The 21,255-nt window shown below is 46.7% G+C and overlaps 1 protein-coding gene across 3 annotated transcripts in view; it reads left to right on the forward strand.

Annotated features, from left to right (window-relative positions):
• DNAJC4 (DnaJ heat shock protein family (Hsp40) member C4) overlaps positions 1 to 21,255 on the forward strand; it is a 65,204-nt gene that overhangs the window by 17,036 nt on the left and 26,913 nt on the right. For all 3 annotated transcript variants that reach the window (XM_061605664.1, XM_061605665.1, XM_061605666.1), the window contains 2 exons: positions 44 to 169; positions 2,965 to 3,064. In XM_061605664.1, the coding sequence (XP_061461648.1) occupies positions 78 to 169; positions 2,965 to 3,064 (192 nt within the window). In that variant the 5' untranslated portion in view covers positions 44 to 77. The remainder of the gene's footprint in view (positions 1 to 43; positions 170 to 2,964; positions 3,065 to 21,255) is intronic.

Below are 21,255 nucleotides of genomic sequence, written 5' to 3' on the forward strand. Positions count from 1 at the left end.
CCTTTCTTTCTCTTTCTCTCTTTTTTATTTTGTGTCTTCCCAGGATTAGGGTGTGGTGCTCCTCAAGAGGTCTGAATATGACTTTAGCCATTCCCTATTCCTTCTGCCGTTGCTGCCGGTTATGTCGAAGAGCCAGGCATAGAGCATTTTCTACCGTATTCTACAACTGGTGAGTTCCCTCTTCATGGTTCGTTCAGGATGTGTCATGATGCAAGGGCTGACCTTGGGTGGGGTCTTGTGCAGGCTTCAGGCTGAACACTCTAAGGCTGCCTGTGCAGCATACCTTCAAAATACATTTTCCCGTACAAGAATCCTGGGAAGTATAGTTTGTTAAGGATGCTGAGAATTGTCGCTCTGTGAAGGGCAAACTACAGTTCCCAGGATTCTGAGGGGGCAGGGGTGGGAGTGTGCTTCAGCAATAGCCAGCCTTAGACTGAGCCATAAGAATATAAGAAGAGCCTGCCGGCTAAATCAGGCCAGTGGCCCATCTGATCCAGCATCCTGTTCTTACAGTGGCCATCCAGACGCCTCTGGGAAGCCCGCAAGCAGGACCTGAGCACAAGAGCACTCTCCCCTCCTGCGGTTTCCAGCAACTGGGATTCGGAAGCATACTGCTTCCGACAGTGGAGATGTAACACAGTCATGGTGGCTAGTAGCCATGGATAGCTTTATCCTCTGTGGATTTGTCTAATCCTCTTTTAAAGCCATCCAGCTTGGTGGCTACCGCTGCCTCTTGTGGGAGCGAATTCCATGGTTGAACTATGCTCTGTGTAAAGAAATACTTTCTTTTATCTGTCCTAAATATTTCAGCATGTGGCTTCATTGGATGTCCACGAGTGCCAGAGTTAGGAGAGAGGGAGAATTTCTTTTTTTCTCTGTCCGTTTCCTCCCACATGAGGCATAATTTTATACACTTCTATCACATCTCCTCTTACATCAGAGTAGACAATACTGAGCTGCTGTGGATCAGTGGTATAAGACAGCTTCTGAAGTCCCTACGTCTTCTGTGATTCCAGGTTCCATCAGCTGACCTCCAGGGCCTGTAAATTCAGATAAGGTCTCCCCCATAACAGGCACGGGATCACTCCACCCGGTTTTCCCAGCGTATGCAATGTCTCATCTTTCTCTCTATCCAGTGGCAAAGAGCTGCGAAGCATAATTGCCCACACATTTCACAAGGCCACACATCTGCTTCATTCTTTTTTTAAAAAAATCATTTTACTCTGGTTGAATTATCCAGCTTTATTCCCAAAATGAAAAGGAATCACAGAAGAGGAGGAGAAAGGAAGGGGGGGGGGAGAGAAATCGCATCCCCTTCCATTGGCAGCTTGCTCCCATTTGGGGCCTTACTGATAGAATCACCGAATCGTAGAATAGTAGAGTTGGAAGGGGTCTATAAGGCCATCCAGTCCAACCCCCTGCTCAATGCAGGAATCCAAATCGAAGCATTCCCGACAGATGGCTGTCCAGCTGCCTCTTGAAGGCCTCCAGTGTCGGAGAGCCCACTACCTCTCTAGGTCATTGGTTCCATTGTCGTATGGCTCTAACAGTTAGGACTTTTTCCTGATGTTCATTCGAAATCAGGCTTCTTGCAACTTGAGCCCATTATTCCATGTCCTGCACTCTGGGACAACCGAGAAGAGATCCCGGCCCTCCTCTGTGTGACAACCTTTCATGTACATGAAGAGTGCTATCACTCTCTCTGATAACTTTCTCTCATAACAGAGAAAGACTTGGATGGTGGATTATGAAGGATAGTATATACACAGCTGGTGGTTGTTATACATCCTCTTCCCATCCTCTTCCTCTTGAGTTTGTAATGAACCACCTGTTCTTTTTTATCTTTACATATATATATTTTGGGGGGTGGGGTGGAGGCTGTTTTCTTGCGCTTCATTTGCCCAGAGCTCTAGATGGTTATTCTTGAATTTTGTGTACCACAAGACAGGGCTGGAAGCGGCCCCATATGTCAACACTCCGTGCAATCCTCAGCCCCTTTGCTTTTCTGAGCACGCTCAAGGTTGGTCTCATGGGTCCTTGTTTTGTAAAGCCGCAGCTCAGTAGCAGAGCATCTGCTTTGCGTGCAGGAGGTCCCAGCTTCTTTCCCTGTCATCTTGTGGTAGGGCTGGGAGAAAGACCATGGTCTGTAATGCTGGGGAGGAGCCATTGCCAATCAGCGTAGACCAGTGATGAGGCATCTCAGGCCCAGAGTGCTGAATGTGGCCCTCCAGGCTTCTCTGCCTGGCCCTTGGGGCTCTCCCCAGGCTACACCCACTACTGATCCTGCTTTGCTCCCTCCTTGACTGTTTTTGACTGGCTGGAAAATGCCCTTGAGCTCCGATGATTGCTTTTGCTTGCCTGGATGGGGAGGAGAGAGGGGTGGGTGAGAGCGTGTGCAGAAACCAACCAGGTGGCTGAGAGATCTTGAGTGGGGAAGCAGGAAGGAATTTGTATCGGTATGTATTTATTACTAATTTGTATTTTTATTGTGTATTTTTGTCATATTTGTTTTCGGTACACTGCTTACAGATATTTTTATATATTAAGTGGTATACAAACTGCCTAAATAAATACAGTACAAAGGTTAACATTAAATTAATTGCTCTGTCAACTTTTGCCTTTAGCCCTGCCCACCGCTGGCATGTGGCCCCCAGGAGCTTGCCCAGAAGGGAATGCGGCCCTTGGTCTGAAACATTCCCCCCCTCCCCCAGAGTAGACGATACTGAATGAGATGGACCAGTGGTCTAACTTAGTATACAGCAGCTTCCTATGGTTGGGGGAAAGACGGAAGCTCGGGGGCAGAGCTGTTACATAGAAGCCTGGCATTTAAAGAGCAGTGCACTGTGAGGAGCTGTGTGTTTTGTAATGGCCATACCAGCGCCTCTTAGCACATGTCAGCTATGGGAGATGGGGGGCATGTGAGACAGCGTACGAGTAACCAGAATTGTGCCCTCCTCCTCATAGGTCACCAGCCAGGAACAGCAGCTACTATGACCTACTGGGGATCAAACAGGATGCAAACTTGCAGGAGATCAAGCAGGCCTTCTTCAGCAAGTCAAAGAAGGTACCTTATAAAGTGGTAGTGGGGAGGATATCCTGTTGCCGGGCTACAATCATTATTATTATTATCATCATCATCACCATAATTATCCCACGCATCCTCCAGAAAGGAGCCCAGGCAAACAGGTGATAAAACAATAAATATATATATTTAAAACCAATACAGCTCACATCCAATACAGCTGCAGACTTGCAGAAGAAAGCGTAATCCCCTGGAGCCAACTTGGCCTGCGTACCCACCATACATTTAAAGCACATGACTTCCTCCAAAGAATCCTGGGAATTGTAGTTTACTCCTCAGAGTGCTACAACGCCCAGCACTCTTGACAGACTACAGTTCCCAAGATTCTTTGTGGAGGAGATGTGCTTATATGTACGGTGTGAACACAGGCAAAGAGAGAGCAAACCCAAGGGAGGCTGAATGTCTAGGCAAAGCTGCTGGGAGAGGCTTCCCCTAGGCCAAGGTTGGAGAACCTGTGGCCGTAGCCAGCATGACCAACAGTCAGGGAAGCTGGGAGTTGGAGTCCAGCAATATCTGGAGGGCCACGGGTTCCCCTCCCCCCATTTTTGTTTTGTTTATATATGTGTCTATGTATTTGTCTATGTACATGGCACTCTTACAAAAAACAGATAAGACAGTTCCCTACCTCAAGAATCTAAAACAGACACAGAGAAACAATAGAGTTTTGAGAACTCTGACTGGCAGTGTCTCTCAGTCCAGCCTGGAAAGAGATGCCCGGGGTTGAACCTAGGACCTTCTGCATGCACAGCGCATGCTCTACCACAGAGCTATAGAGCCCTTCCTCTGGCTTGGGCTGCTGGAGGCACTTTTCACGTGAACCAAGCAACAGAGTGAGCAGCTGTCTGGCAACCCTGCCAGGAATGGATTTCACCAAAGTAGCATCAATCCAACAGAGATTTCCGCACGTTCATAGTGGAAACATTGAATTGTCTCTAACTAAGAGTAGAACCATTGAAATGGTGAACCTGTGTTAGCCATGTGTATTAGCTCCTACAGGTCTACACTGAGTTGGACAAACATTGGGTACAACCCATAGTCTCCAGCGATGACTGGTGCCCATTGGGACTTGAAAGGTGGAAAGCAAGGAAGCCAAGGACAGGTGGAGCCAACTGATTCTAGTTTTGTCCCTGTCCTCTTTCCTGATGAGTTCTACAAAGGCAACACTGAGATTAAGGGCCCCTCTAGACTTCCTTTTTATTGTGCATTCATAATGATTTGCGCTCGTGATGGTATCAAGGCATCACTATCCCGCTTTCAGTACTGTTTGTGGCTGCAAAAGTTTTGGGGTAGACATAATGCTTCATTTCCAGTCGGTGCATGTCCTGTTGCCTCCTCCTGAAATCTGTAACTTTTTATATCACATTGTTCCTTTTTTTGCTTTGGTTTTGTCCTGCTTGTATATAGCGCTATATTTCATGAGCATTCATTCTGATTTGTTGGAGAGGAGGTTAGATGATGCTGTGCCAAAGCAAATGTTATCTCACATTTTTGACTATTTTCCCTTCACTTTCGTTATTGTAAAAAGTCTGATCTTGGGGAAGCGCATTTGTTGCACGAGATCTCCTGGTCAGCTATAACTGTGCAACCTAAATTAGTCATGATTGAATCCTACCCATGAAAGAGTGGCAGTCTGGAAGTGCCCAAACAGAATGGAGTGTGGCAACTAAACAGTGGCCCACAGACTGGAAGCGTTCAATATATATCCCAGTTCCAAAGAAAGGGGATCCCAGGGAATGTATCAAACTATTGCCTTAATATCCCATGCAAGTAAAGTAATGCTCAAGATTCTACAACAAAGGCTCTTAGCATACATGGAGCGAGAAATGCCAGAAGTCCAAGCTGGATTTAGAAAAGGAAGAGGCACCAGAGATCATATCGCAAACATACGTTGGATAATGGAACGGAGCAAGGAATTTCAGAAGAAAATCACCCTGTGCTTTATAGATTACAGCAAAGCCTTTGACTGTGTAGATCATGAAAAACTATGGAATGCTTTAAAAGAAATGGGGGTGCCACAGCATCTGATTGTCCTGATGCACACCCTATACTCTGGACAAGAGGCTACTGTAAGGACAGAATATGGAGAAACCGATTGGTTCCCAATAGAAAAGGGTGTGAGACAGGAGTGTATTTTATCACCCTATTTGTTTAATCTGTATGCAGAACATATCATACGGAAAGTGGGATTGGACCAAGATGAAGGTGTGAAAATTGGAGGGAGAAATATCAATAATTTAAGATATGCAACCATACTATTAGCAGAAACCAGTAATGATTTGAAACGAATGCTGATGAAAGTTAAAGAGGAAAGCACAAAAGCAGGACTACAGCTGAACGTCAAAAAGACTAAAGTAATGGCAACAGAAGATTTATGTAACTTTAACGTTAACAATGAGGACATTGAACTTGTCAAGGATTATTAATACCTTGGCACAGTCATTAACCAAAATGGAGACAATAGTCAAGAAATCAGAAGAAGGCTAGGGCTGGGGAGGGCAGCTGTGAGAGAACTAGAAAAGGTCCTCAAATGCAAAGATGTATCACTGAACACTAAAGTCAGGATCATTCAGACCATGGTATTCCCAATCTCTATGTATGGATATGAAAGTTGGACAGTGAAAAAGGTGGATAAGAGAAAAATCAACTCATTTGAAATGTGGTGCTGGAGGAGACCTTTGTGCATACCATGGACTGCGAAAAAGACAAACAATTGGGTGTTAGAACAAATTAAACCAGAACTGTCACTAGAAGCTAAAATGATGAAACTGAGGTTATCATACTTTGGACATATCATGAGAAGACATGATTTATTAGAAAATACCATAATGCTTGGAAAAACAGAAGGGAGTAGAAAAAGAGAAAGGCCGAACAAGAGATGGATTGATTCCACAAAGGAAGCCACAGACCTGAACTTACAAGATCTGAACAGGGTGGTTCATGACAGATGCTCTTGGAGGTCACTGATTCATAGGGTCGTCATAAGTCATAATCGACTTGAAGGCACATAACAACAAGACTGTCACTATTTTCAGGCAGGACTTTTGATCACATACCAGCAAATTCAGGTTGCGCAGTTATAGTTTATTTGGTGCTCTTGCACAGCAAGCTTTTTGCGATAAGGAAAGGGACGTGAAAATGCACTGCAAAGTGTAGGGATAACATTTGCTCTGATGCAACCCCCTCACAAACAAATCGGAATGAATGCTCAATAAATAGCTGATGTTATCAGAACTCCTTGCAAATTGGGATTAATGTTCAATAAACAGGTCTTTTGGAAGTGACCATGATGGATTATATTGGATGGGATGAAGAGCAACTAAGCTTTGAGACATCTCAAAGGCTCACGAAACAGCCCTTTGCATACGGCCAGATGTCCTGGATTGTCTCCTCCCCCGTCTTTCCTGAAGAGGGCAGTGTTGGGCCATAAGAATGCTGGTCTGGCTTCCCAAAGGAAAACCAGCGCGGTGCTTATTTTCACATGAGTGCATTCATTTGAATACCCACTCTGCTGTAAATTTTAATTTGCTTGTGAAAGAGACAACCTGTTTTCATAGCAATCGTTCATAGGCTTTCAACACCAAGGTGCCCCAGAACTGTCTGTACCCGTAGAGACAGCCCAGGCAGCTGCTTAGGGTGGCAGAACTCAGAGAGGGCCCACCATGCTGGATAAAAGTATGCAACTCTCCTTTAAATGTGTCAAGCTAAAATGTCACACTGGTGGAGCCATCCTTGGTTGGAACGTAGGAAGCTGCCCTTTTACTGAGTCAGACCCACTGGTCCATCTAGCTCAGTATTGTCTACACTGACCGGCAGTGGCTCTCCAGGATTTCAGGCAGGGAGTCTCTCCCAACCGTACCTGCAGATGCCAGGGATTGAACCTGGGACCTTCTACATGCAAGGCACATGCTCTCCCACTGAGTTACGGCCCTTTTCTTAGGGTGCACTTTCAGTTATGTGTGGCTAGCCAGCCTTGCAGGAAGCATTCCTAGGCTCGCCAACAGCCGTGAAACATTTGCAAGCTACAGAAGCTATTTGGATGCCGCATACATACCACATAACCTATTCTTTTGAGCCTGATTTCAGTGGGTGGGGGGATGCTGGGGTGCCAGGGGAAGGTCTCTGTGAGCACATGTGTGCCCCATGGGCACTATGTTGGTAACCTTATCAAGAGTGCCCCCAAACTTCACTCTCTCGAGCTAGGCCTGTGGGTGACAGTATGCCTCCAGTGGGGAAGAGTGCTCTTATATTCAGGTCCTGCTTTTGGGCCTCCCATGGGCATCTGGCTGGCCACTGTACGAGCAGGATGCTGGATCAGATGGGCCTTTGGCTTGATCCAGCAGGGTCCTTCCTCTTATGTCCATAGGTCTTGAAGATGTTTGGCAGATGGGTGTTGTTTGCACATCCTCCTGTGTCACAGGACACCTCCAGACATTTTTTATTGTGTGTTCATGATTATTTGTGCTCATGATGCTGCAGGGTGGTCTCATACAATCCCACTTTCAACACTCTTTGCACTTGCAAAAGTTTTGGGGCGGACGCACATCTTCATCTCCAATCAGTGCATATTCTGTAACTTCCTGCTGAAATCCTGTAACCTCTTATACCACAAATCTGGTTTGTTTTTGTCCCACTTTTGTTGCGCTATAGACCCTCCAGACAGCAATAACGTGGTAGCATTGGAAAAGCATCAAAGAGTAAACTATAAGTAGAATAAATCCGCCACTAATGCACTCTTAGGGCTCATCCAAACGGAGCGGGATAATCCACGTTTTCCACATCCGGTTCGTCATCTGACAGTCCTCACTTTGCCTGTTTGTTCACTCTTTCCCGATTAAAAAAACCACTTTTTTTGCGCCCGCACACGCAGCGAGAGGACCCGTACTTCTCGCTTTTTCCCAGCTCTGCCCATAACACTCCCCCCATCAGCCAATTGGTCCACAAAAATATGACGTATGCTCCTCTCCCCCTTTGCAACAAAGCACAACAAGACACATGCGTTTGAATGTACGAGCGCGAAAGTTTGAATTTCCTGATAGTTTGGTAGTAGTGGCTGTAATGGAGTTCCTTGTTGCTCACCACTCTGGAGCAGCACCGGCCGGGGGTGTGTGTCTCCAGGTGCCCCTCACCATCCAGGGGGATTGTGGGCAGTGCAAGGGATCAGTGCTTATAATCGCCGGGCGAATCCCCCCCATAACCCTTGGGCTCATTCACTGCAGGGTTCAGCCCCGGACCATTATGCGGCTTGGTGGCAGGAATGCTGCCCCTGAGGGAAGCAAACAGCCCACCCCCACGGTTGGCCGCTCTTGCCTCAGGCAGGGAATGCAGGCAAACAGCCCCGCATGCTGCTGTGTCAGTCTGCGCTGAATTGACCAGCACAGGCTTTGCGATGTTCCCTCTGATAAAAGAAACATGCAAACCACTTATATGCCTATAATGTCTGTATTTTTGTTTGTTTGTATTTGCGATATTTCGCAAAACTGACTGTATGCTTTTCTACCTTTAACGTTTCTGGAGATACACATGATTGCAATTCCACTTATTTCTCCAGAACAGCAAGTAACGATGTGTCATGTGTCATGTCAGTTGTTCACGCTCTGGTAACCTCTAGACTGGACTACTGTAATGCGCTCTACGTAGGGCTGCCCTTGAAGACCGTTCGGAAACTTCAGCTAGTGCAAAATGCAGCAGCCAGGTTGTTAACGAGGACCCGCTGGTCTGCGCATATAACACCTGTCCTGGCCCGCCTGCACTGGCTGCCTATTTGTTTCCGAGCCAGATTCAAGGTGCTGGTTTTGACCTATAAAGCCTTACACAGTGTGGGACCACAATACCTTGTGGAACGCCTCTCCCGCTATGAACCTACCCGGTCACTTCGTTCAATATCCAAGGCCCTCCTCCGGGTACCAACTCATCAGGATGCCCGGAGGATTGTTATTAGATCTAGGGCCTTTTCTGTGGTGGCCCCCGAACTGTGGAACAGCCTACCTGTGGAGATACGCCTGGCGCCTTCGGTACTTTCTTTTAGGCGCCAGGTTAAGACCTGGCTATACTCCCAGGCATTTTAATGTTCAATGTGTTTCATTTAATTTTTTTTTCCGTTTAACTTGTTGCTGATTTTATTGTAATTTTATTGTAATATTGTATTTTAATCTTGTTTTGTTCACCGCCCAGAGAGCTATTCGCTATGGGCGGTTTAAAAATGAAATAAATAAAATAAAATAAATAAATAAATAAAATGTCTAGCAAGGTAGACCACCAGTCTCTATGGTTGTGGGTGGCTGAGATGCTTTAGCAAACCACTTATATGCCAATAATTCCTGTGGGTTTTTTGCTTGTATTTGCGATATTTCTCAAAAGCAACTGTATGCTTTTCAGCTCAGCTGGGCTGCAGAGAACCTGCAGGCTGTGGTTGAAATTGATAAGACTCAAAGAGAGTAGCCTTGCAGGCAGGAAAGCGAAATTGACTAAGGGTGGTTGAGTGTCTGTAATCCAAGAGGAAAGCCACTATTTCTCTTCTCCCCCCCCCTCTCCCTCGACTCTGGATGCCTGGAAGCAAAGACCAATACGTTCAAGAAGGGCATTTGATGCGGGGGGTGAGGGGTGGGAGGTGGAGGTTAGGCAAAGATAAATATTTTCTCCCTTGAAAAAGTTTACAAACAACCACAATTGTGGATCTCACCCTGAGCGGCTGCCCAGTTTGCAGGCTGGCTAAAAATTAACTGCTGTTGCTGCTTCTGCGCAAATGCGCTTTTTTGCATCTGCACAGTAGAAGTTGCAGGGGGGCCCCCAACACCACACCATTGCTCTGATAGGTTCCTTTTTCCCGGTCTTTCCCCAGACATTCGCGCACATGCGCAACAGTGGTAATACGTGATTGGCTGAGAATGAGGGAAGGGATATGGGGAACCACCCAAGAACTGCCCATCAAATGCCCACAGCTGTAAAGTCTGCGGTATTGCATCCAAGCGCCTGAAGGTACAGCAGATGATTCCCGGTTTAAAAAAGCAAATCGCATGATTTGCAGTATTGCAGGAGCGGATTTAACTGCGCGAAAATGCGCAAAAGCGCACGGCGTCATATGGACAACCGAAAAATAATGAAAACACAAAGCGATCATGTCACACATTTTACAGTCGTCTGGATGAGCCCTTATTGTGTCAAGAACATCTTGCAGAATGCACCCGCAATAAAACATCAGTCTGGAGGGGCCCATAGTTAGAGTGGCCCCAGTGGGTATTTATCTCGGCTTGGCCAGGCGCCACTGAGGAAGAAGCAGAACGCCCTCAATGCCAGAGAAGTTATTCAGACCCTTTTGATGTGGTTGCAAAACCTTTGCAGAGAACTTAGTAATCCCTCTGCTTGATGCTCTTAACTTCCGGCACAGATGAGCTGGTGACGGTTGCATCTCCTGCAGTGAGTTTGTTTGGTTTCAGGAAAGCTGCTGGATTTCTGGAACAAAATGAGTTTAAACCTGCTCTGCTCAGAACCAAGTCTGTTTAAAGTAGTGCTGCTTGCTGTCATAAACCCTATAAAGGTTTTCAGGCATGGTGTACTCTGAATGCCCACAATCGCACAGCCTGCAAGCATTGGATTTAGTTACTGATGTGGAATTCTGAAAATTTCAGCCTCTGATTAAAAAAGAAAAAGGTTTCTAGACCTTATTACTGCAAAGGATGTGGGATGATGCCTATTTCCAGGACTTTCTAGAATAGTTAAAGGGGGATTGGAGATGGGCTTCAACTTCCCACATAATGCTATGGGCCTAATCTCCCTTCTTTTGGCTTCCAGCCCAATATGCTAGGAAATTTGCAAATATCCAGGGCCCCTCCAGATGTCCTTTTTATTGTGTGTTCATGATTTTTTACTGTATTGTATTTTATTTATTATTGCATTTATATTCTTTCCTCCAAAGAGCTTAAGGTGGTATACATGTTTCTCCCCCTCTCCATTTTATCCTCACAACAACCCTGTGAGGTAGGTTAGGTTGAGAGGCAGTGACTGGCCCAAGGTTGCCCAGTGAGCTTCATGGCCAAGTGGGGATTTGAATCCTGGTCTCCCATGTCATAGTTCAGTGCTCTAACCACTTCACCACACTGGCTCTCATTTGTGCTCATGATGGTATTGGGGTGATTATACATGATCCTGCTTTCGATGTGCACCTGCCAGAGTTTTGGGGCTGAGAGACTGGTTGGTTTCCAGTCAGTGCATGTCCTTTAGATTCCTGCTGAAATCCTGTAATGTTTTGTATCACAAATGTTCAGGGGAGAGGGCAAGAGTGCTCCTTTAGACCGCAATAATGCAGTCACATTAGCGAAGCATCACCGAACAGCAAATAAAGCCAAATTACATGTGGACGGTCCAGTATAAATCCACCACAGATGCACTCTTACTGCATTGATGATGTTTTTGCAGAATGCACCCGGCAAAAAATCCCCAGACGACACCGGTTTATATTGGGCAGGTAATTCATTTGCACACAGAATATTACAATTTGAGAGCAGCGAATTTGACTCCCTCGGTGTGTGATTTGTGTGGGACAGGGACACCCAGCTGGGCAGTAGCGGCTCCTGCCATGCATCCTATGTTGTTTTTAATTCTTTAGCCATTATGAGAAAAAACAGCATTATTGCTTTTTCAGCAGAAGTAGCACAGCACCAATTGTTTTATAGACTCTCCCCAACATCTGCGCACAGCTGTTTCTGTCCCTCTGCAGAAAGTGACATCCTCCGGACCAGAGTCCATCCTTTCCCCCAGCCTTCTGAAAGAATCTTTGAGCCCCCCCCCAATGTATTTTAACTGATCGCTTCCAAGTAGTACTTGGCCCTCTTTGCTCCTGGTCAAGGGGGATGCTCTTTGCTTCTGGAAGCAGTTGGGCTCACGTCCCGAGTAGCCACAATGGAAGAGTGTGGAGCTATTTCAGAACTAAGCTTTTGTACCAGTGAGGAAGTGTTAAACCCAGCTCCCATCAGATGGGTGGGGTGGAGTGGAGCAAGTCAGAGATGGAGTCGGTTTATTTGGTGCGATGGTGGGAAATCTGCTTTATTCTTGGCTTGGGTCTTGTGGTCTCTGTCCCCCTTTTTGCCACACTCCTTTTGCACTTTTTGCTCCCATCAGTAGCCGTGCCCCTTCTTACAACAACAGAAATTAAATCCTCCGATACGAATGTCAGAGAATTCCGTTGAAAACAGGAAAGGTAAAACTTCCATTTCTTGCTCTGCTCGCTTTTGCCCCTGCCATGTGGCCCCCAGAAAGTTGCCCAGAAGGGAATGCGGCCCCTGGGCTGAAAAAAGTCCCCCAGACCTGAGGCAGCAGGTAATTGAAAAGAGACTTCTCTGTGTGGGATCCTGGAGAGCTGCCGCCAATCAGAGTAGATAATTCTAGGCTACGTGGACAAAATATCGTGATATAGGGCACCCACACAGCAGAATCAGGCAGTGGAGTCCTGAGATGATAGAAGTGGATTGTACCACTTCGTTGTCAAATGGTCCCTGGCCCACCCTCCACTGCTAGCATGGAAACCAAGCGGACTGGCTGAGCAGGGACGGTGTGATCCATTGCTCCTGTGCCGGCTCACTCGCTCACCTACATAGAAATTCTGATCGCCTGTGGCTACCAACAGGTGGGTTTTAAATACAAGGCTGATTAAAGCTGATTAATATCCCCCCCCCCGCCCAGCTGTCTTATCACCTCCCTCTTGTAGGAAAACCCCTGCCCTGGTTCTGTGGTGTCCCATCTCTCTCAAACTTGCTTATGAGGGAAGGGTGATCTGCCCTTGGCCGTCTCCCTCCTTAGCCCCGCTCTCTGGCCTCCACTGTGTTGGAGGGCTGCCCAGGAATCTTAGCATTGGAAATCTTTTTATCTTTTATGGCTGGCTGGGAGGGCCACTAGGTCTGGGCCAGCATGGAGCTCCCTTTGCTTGTTTCTCTTACGCGGGCGGGAAATAAAAGCTAGGGCTGAGCGGCGTGGAAACACCCGCCTAGCTATAGGAGCACTTCCAGTCAATTTTTAACTGGGGCCCTTTCCCTTTCTTTTTTGGCTGTGGCTTACCTCCTTCCCCCCTCCCGTAGATCTTTAACACGAGGTTACCCATTAGGGGCACGTTCTTCTTCTGCCGCCCGTTCCCCTCCCACTCCTCCTGAAGCCCTCGCTGCCCAGCACGTGTCCGGAGGGTGAGTCAGGGCAGCAGGAGAGAGGGGAGACAGTGCTGGGAAAAGGGTCGGGACAGACAAAATGTTGTCCAATTTGGGGGCGTTCCAGGCACTCTTGCAAAAGTTTTGAAGCTGGCTTGATCAAGGGGCAAAACTCCTCCAAAGCTTGGAAAGCTGTCTCCCTGCATTTTGTTAAATCTCCCCCTCCCCGGTGCCCTCCACTCCATCTTCGTAATATAAAAGTCTCAGCTACTAGCCCACCTCCTCAGTAAAGGCCCCATCTGTGCTATACATTTAAAGCACTATGGTGCCACTTTGTCAGGGCTTCCCTCAAAGAATCATGGGAACGGTCATTTGTTAAGGGTACTGAGTTGTGAGGAGACTCCCTCTTCCCCTCACAGAGCTACAATTCCGCCAGAGTCATCCATGTTTCAGTTGCCTTACTGTTTTGGAAAGTGCAAATTAGGTAGGTTTGAACTGAATCAATATTCTCCTCAATCCAGGACCCATTTGTGATGTGAAGTCTCTAATACTGAAGCTTTAACAGGAATGGGAGTCTCCAGAGCATAGGAATTATCTTATTCAGCCACCCCTCTGGCTTTTGAGACTTCTCCAGGTGTTGTCCATATGCTTTCAAGCATCTCTTTGCCTCCATAAGGACTAGAAACTTAATTTTGTTGACCTGAAAACTGCAAGGCTTTGGAAGCTGTTTTCCACACCCAGTGCCATGTGTCACACATTGTCTGCAGCACAGGTGCCTCCGGTTCAAGGGTAGGGCATGAAATAAGAATTCACTGATGAAGGACAACAGAGCATGGACATAGCTGCAGGCAACTTGGAACCTGATGCCTCCCATCTTTTGCAAAGAACCCAAGGGAGTCTTTAGGGGGTGTGGTTGCGCTCAGGACTTCTCCCTCTGATATGGTGCAGCCTGCAACAAAGCAGAGAAGTGCGATCTGAACTGGGTTTGCAACCCTTAGTTTTGGCCATCCTGTTTTTGCTCGACCTCTTCAGTTACCTGATACAGCAGAGGATGGAGAACTTTTTCAGCTGCATTCCCTTATGGGGGCCAGAGGTGGGTGGGGCCAGATGCAAAAGTGGATGGAGCAATTAATGTAGATTTTACCTTTCTACAGTAGCTTGTTTGTTGTTGTTTATTTACGGTCATAGACCCAATCTCCTTTCTACAGTAGACTATTTTCTACATGCATTCACACATCCTTCTCTGTCCTCCATTCAGGGAAAGCAAAGAGGCGTTACTGGAGTTCACTCCAGCCAGGCAAAAATGCCCAAGGAGGGTGCGAAGCAGGGCAAGTGAGGGGTGTGGCCTGGGGAGAGTCTTGAGGGCCAGACAGAGAGGCTTGGAGGGCTGCATTCCGCTCCCTAGTCCTGAGGTTCCCCATCGCTGCAATAAGAGTCCCCTGCCCCTTTCTCCAAAGGGGTTAAAGCTGGTTACGCTGTGCGTGCATAACCTCTCCCCCACCCCGCCATGTGCCAGGCTTCCTGTAAACGTCAGCCAAGTTGCCAGTGTTTGCTCTCTAGCGCCATTCCCCACAGCCACAGCTTGCAAGGTAAACAGAGAGGAGAGCCATGCCTGGGGCCAAAGAGGAGCGTCCCAAGTGCATGCGGGGACAAACCTGAGCATCTCCTGGCTTGGTTGCAGCAAGGGAGGAAAGCAGCAAAGGGGTTTCCGGAGGCTGGGATGTTGCTGCCTTCAACCTGAACAAAATCTTTGCCTGGGTGGGCCCATCGCAACAAAAGCTACCAAGCAGTATGCTTCTGAATCCCAGTTGCTGGAAACCGCAGGAGGAGAGAGTTGCTGTTGCGCTCAGGGTCCTGCTTGCGGCTTCCCATTGGGAGCATCTGGTTGGCTCCCTGTGAGAACAGGATGCTGGGCTAGGATGGGCCTTTTAGCCCAGTCCAACTGCAGGGCTCTTATATTCTTAGGGGCAACAGTGAAGGAGGGCTTGTTGAAACTGTTTGTTGTCTCTTTAAGGGGAATGGCTTGGGTGTACACATAGAGAGGCCTAAAGGGATATCTTTTTATGTAACCCCTATTGAATATTAAGAGAAGTGAAAGCAACTAGTTTTCCCACTTTTTTCTCTATTACTTCCTTTTCCTCACAGTTTGTAGGAGCAGAGTTTAGTGTTGTTGTAAGCCAAGTGTGTCAATTAATAAATATAATCCAGAGCTTGGAAGTAACTAGTTACAAGTAACAAATTACTTGTAATTCATTACTGTTTTGAGTAACGAGTGGGTAATTCCTTTACATTTTGATTGTAATAGAACTAGGAATAATTTTACTACTTTTGTGGAGTAATTGTAACGTTTCCAGAATTACATTTGGGCATTACTTGGGGGGGAGCAGGGGAAGTCTTCTGCTCCTCTGATTTGTGGATGAAAATCATGTGCCTCAAACTGGACTTCTGCGCAGTGTTGCTCTGTCCTCATACTCTGTGGATGGGTAGGAGGTGACGAGGGAGGAGGCGGAGAGTGAGACGGGGTGGAGTGGAGAAAACAATTATTTTAAAAAACGGATAGTGGTGGTGAAGAATGGAGTGGAGGGGGAAAGGATCCGGAGGTCAAGAATATGGATAAAGGAGGAGAAGGAGGCAGCAGCAGAATGGAGATAAAGAACTGTGGAGGTGAAAGATGACAACGTGTGTGTGTGTGTGTGTGTGTGTGTGTGTGTGTGAATACTGTGTTTGCACTTGGCACACAAAGTGGCCTCTACCATCCTTTCTGGCTACTGTGCTGCATTTGCAGTATTTTAACTTATTTGCATCTCGGGAAAATGTGTGCTTGGGTGAGTGTTGCTTAGTTGGTGGCAGGGCAGGGTCTGGGAGGTGGTTAACAGAGAGATTATGCTGTCTGTCTGAGTGGGGGGGGGTTGCATTTGGTTTGACGTGCAAAGATCTGAGTAGTGGCCTCAGCCTCCCTCCCCACCACCCTTACCAGCAGAGAGACCACCATTGCTATCTTATGAATAAAAATAATTATTCTACTACCTCTGTAAGTGTTTGTTTATTTTTAATGTTGATTTAGGCTACTTAGATGTGCAGCAGCCAAGGCCAGCACCTTGTAGGCAGTTTTTTTAAAGTAACTGAAATGTAATTGTAGTGATTACTCTGGAGGAAAAATAAAGTAATCAGTTACTTTCAGTGTAATTGTAATGGTAATTACTACTTTTTTGGGGCCATGTAACTGTAATTTATTACTTTTAAAAGTAATCTTCCAAGCTCTGATATAATCAGAGTTAAAGAAGTCAAGCTTCCAAGAACCATTTTTCCTGTTAAGAAAACCTTAGCTGTTGCAACAGGGCTGTTGATTTTACGCCCTGCCTATGGGCTTCCTGGAGGAATCTGATTGGCCACTGTGAGAACAGGATGCTAGTCTTGATGGGCCATTGGGCTGATCCAGCAGCCAGATGCTTCTTGAGTTCTTATGTTCTCGGCTCCCAGCGTGTTCTTGAATACACAACAAGAATAAAGTCTGGACCATGCCCCATTCACACCATAAGGACGTGTGTGAAGGCTTGGAAGTTGAAAGCATGAACAAGATCAAAACACTTGGTCTGATGGGGTATTATTTATTATTATTGTTGTTAATCACTTTCCATGAGGCATTCCCAAGCGATTTACAATGTAATAACAAATATAAAAACAGTTAAAACAATTTCATGTATATAAAAACAAATTTAAAAGACGATTATAAATATAAAAAAAACCCATTTCAAACAGCAGCATAAAACAATTCAAATCCAAGAGATGCCAGCTGGAATAAAGATTTTAGAAGGCTTGCTGGAAGAGGAACATCTTTTGAGGATTTCTCCTCAGTGTAGTACAGGGGTGGGGACCCTTGGGATGGGGGGCATATGTGGGGACCCCAGGCCCTTCTGTCTGGCCCTTGACACTTTTGTTAAGCTACGCTCCCTCCCCAGCCACACCCGTCACTGCTTCAAACCCTCCCTGAGTGTTATTGCTTGGGTGGGAATGTGTCCCTGACAGGGCCGGCTTGAGACGTTTGGGAGCCCTTGGGCACAGACTATCAGGGAGCTTTCCTCCTCAAACCACACTCCTCCTCCATCTTGGCCCCGCTCCTTTAAAATAAAACAGACCTTGACCATATGGCAGCCCTCTGTTGTCAAAGAAAAACAATACAACATTTTTGAACTTTTGAAATAATGAGTGTCATTCCTTCATCACTGAATGGATGCACCACTCCCACACATTGAAATTAACCCTTGGGTCTCTTTGCTATAATCTCATTTTAGACTTCCTTTTCTGCAGATAAAAAAGTAACATTTTTGTATAGGCAAAGTACACATATAATGTTTGATATTATAGCAACATCTGTAAACTGGATCTGCCAGTGGGATTAGGTTGGGGCTGCTAAAGGGCCCCTCTGAGCTCCTGGGCTGAGCTAGAATCAAGCTTAGCAAGGCATGTGCGGTCTCGGCCTTAGGGCAAAGAAGGGCATTGGGGCATGCAGCATCAGCCCTGCGATTGGCAGGCAGCATGAAGCCGCGGGATTGGCCCGGCCTAGTATAAATAACCAGCACCTGGCTTGGCCTTCCATTCTTGGCAAGTCAACAGACTCAGATGCTCCTGAGACTGCAGCTCCAGCCACTGACCTTGGCAACCCTGAACCCAGAGATTGTGTCCTCTGGGTCTCTTTTCAAGTACCAGCCTGGCCCTGGCGATAACAGCACGAGGGCACTTGGTCCCAGGAGGGTTCCCTTAGGTGCCTGCAACTCCACACGTGCCAGGTTAGCTTGCTTCTGGCCGCTCAGCCCCTGCCTGTGTTGGGGACGTTTCCCCTCAGGTTGTGCAAACTGGTCTTGGGGAGATTAAGCCACAGCAGCTGCACAACGTCAGCATCCAAGGTGTGGAGGGGGTGTCTGGCCTGGGGCTCAAGAAGAAGGAGGCCCCAGCGTTGGGAGCTGTGGACACACTCTGGGAACTCAGGGGCCTTGTTCCACTGCCCTTCCTGATGTCCGTTTTATTGTGCATTCACGATGATTTGTGCTCATGATGGTTTTGGGCTGGTCATAATGCAATCCCGCTTTCAATACTGCTTGTGCCTTTAAAAGTTTCGGGACGGACATCCTGTAACTTCATGCTGACAACATGCAACTTGTCATACCCCAAAATTTCTCTGTTTATTTTCTGTTCTGCTTTTGTTGCACTGTAGGGCAAGAGTGCCCATCCAAAGGGTATTCATGCGTTAACATTGGGGAAGCATCTCAGAACAACTAGTAAAGCAAAACGATATGCGGATGATCCAGTATAAGTCCACCACTAATGTGCTATTGCGTCGATGGCACACTGCCGAATACACTTCTCCCCCCCCCAAAAAAACCCTAGCAGTTTGGAGGAGCCACAAGTCACGGCAGCTGCACAACAGCACCATGACTTATAGATGTGGAGGGAGGGCTTGGACTGGGGTTCAAGAAGTGGGAGGCCCCAGTCCTGGGAGTGGGGACACATTTGGGGAAGTTGCAGCCTTGTTCCGGCCAGACTTTTCCGGGAGAGGTGGTTAATCTGGGGTCACAGTTAGGAATCTTCCTTTCCTCGGCACATTCCTGCCTTTCACTGCCCCCCCAACTCTGTTCCTCCCTCCCTTCTTCCTTCCTCTGCTACCCTGGCACTTTAAATCACTGGAGAATAAGGTCCAACTGTGTGCATTTGACCTGCTGCCTTAAAACAATGCCCTCCCTCTTCAGCTCGCTTGTTTTCCTGCGTCAAATCTCTTAATTAACCATTAGGGAGGATTTATTGGTTTGTCTGGCACAGGGAGCATTTTTTTAAACAGGGATGTTTAGTTTTGTGCTTCTTTTTAGCTGGGGGGTGGTTGGGAGGACAGACAGCGGGTTGGGTGAGGGACTGACAAGCTATCCTTACTCTGTAGTAAGACAAGCTATCGTTACTCTGTCCTAGAGGTGTGCTAGATTCTGCCCAATTTGGATTTGAATCAAATGGACAGATTCGCCCTGTCCCTAATAACAGCCAAAGGGCCTGAAATGAGCAGGATGTTTTGCTGGGCTTCTCCCCCAGCCCACCTCCCTGCTTCTGCTTCCCTCTCTAAGAGAAAAATCTGCAAGCAGCCTCAAGTTGATGCGGCCTGCTTATCTCTCCAGAACATCTTTTTTGTCCATTGCTCTGGCCCCTGCTGAGCGATGCCAGCTTTGCATGGGGGGGGGGAGGAGGCTGTCAGGGGTGTTTAACGTTCTGTGGTCATGAAATATATTGCTGTGTCCCGGGAGGCTGCTTTTGCATTCAGACGAAGAGGGCAAGTGCCATGGCTTTTGGAACCAAAGTGAGTAGGCTTTTTGCAGACGCCGCCGAGTGCTGATGAATTTATAATAAAAATAAACAGATTAAAAACAGTTTAGGGAATCTAGTTGGCAAAAGCTGGATTTCTTGATTTGGATGCATTGCCCTATGAGGAAAGGCAACAGTGGGCCCCCTCCAGAGTAGGTTTTTTTTTAAAAAGGATGCAATTTTGCAACATGTCATTGATGCAAATATAGTATGTTGGTGGTAGATTTATACTGGATCATCTACACATCATTCCACTTTATATTAGTAAACATCCGATTCCTATATTGTATGGAACGGGCCTCCTGATGAGATTATATCGGCAAGAGGCCCTCTTCTGCAGAGCACAGTTATCAGTTCCCCTTCAATTTCTCATGTTTGTTCCTACCCGAATCATGTCCAGATAGAGCCATTTTAAATTAAAGTAATTCGTAAAGGAGCTGAGGTCCGCCAGCAGCTATTAGCTATGACAACTAAGTGAAGCCTCCAGATGCAGGGTCAGTCTACTTCTGTATTCCAGTGGCTGGGGAGCCAACAGCAAGAGAGACCTCTTGCCTTCAAGGCTTGCTTTTGAGCTTCCCAAATGCATTTGGTCGGCTAGCGTGTTGAAATACGATGCGGGGCTAGGTGGAAGCTCTTGTCTGATGCAGCCCAGCTCTTCTCTGCAAGTCAACAAGCAAAGCAACTCTTGTGAGAGCCAAGGGCCTTACTAGTGGTGTGCTGCATCCTAGGAATACAGGCCCGGAATCCTTTTCTAAGTGCCAGAAGTGTTCTGGGTGAGTAATGAATTTGGGGGAAACTGAATTCGAGGGATGATCTGGCTTACTGGGTAGGATATTAGTTTGGAGTGAAGGAGGGGAATGCATTAATTTAAGATGACTTTAGCTGGAGATGATTGGGGGGGACAAATGTAGGGTAACTGAAGGGGGATTGAATTGATTTGGAGCCGTCTCTTTTTTATTTTCATGTGTTATTTCTGTTATGTATTTATTTATTTTGTTTAGACAATTCATATACCGCTTAACTACCATCATCTCTAAGCGGTGTACTAGGAATACAATACAATAAAAAAAATTAAAAATGGTTAAAACTATAAAATCAGAATTCAATTAAAACGCCTGCTGGAATTTTTAAAGAAGTGTTCAATAGGGGCTGGAAGTGCAACAGTGAGGGGCTTGTTGCACCCCAGCTGGAAGGGAATCCCACAGAATTCAGCCCACAGTACTGAACACATGGCTCCTGGTGGATCTGAGCCATGCATCCAATCCATGGGGGAGGGGCACTAACAGCAACTCCCTTGAAGATCTCAGGGATCAAGTAGGGACCCAAGGTATTAAGGGCCTTTTAAATTAATACTAGAAGAATTGTGAGCCTGGCCCAGTAGTGTATGGGCAGCCAGTGCAAGCTTTTGAGCCACTGGAATTCTATTTGTTTATTCATAAAAGTTTTTTATATACTGCTATTTATATATGCAATATCAGGATGGTATACAGCAATAAAGGATAATTAAAAGCAGTACAAGTGGCCTCGGTGGCACGGAATGCATTTTACCATCTTCGTCTGGTAGCCCAACTACGCCCCTATCTGGACAGAGACGACCTCGCCTCCGTTGTTCATGCTCTGGTAACTTCAAGATTAGATTACTGTAATGCACTCTACGTAGGGCTGCCCTTGAAGACAGTTCGGAAGCTTCAGCTGGTGCAG

This window comes from Rhineura floridana, chromosome 22 (assembly GCF_030035675.1).
Source record: "Rhineura floridana isolate rRhiFlo1 chromosome 22, rRhiFlo1.hap2, whole genome shotgun sequence".
NCBI lineage: Eukaryota > Metazoa > Chordata > Lepidosauria > Squamata > Rhineuridae > Rhineura > Rhineura floridana.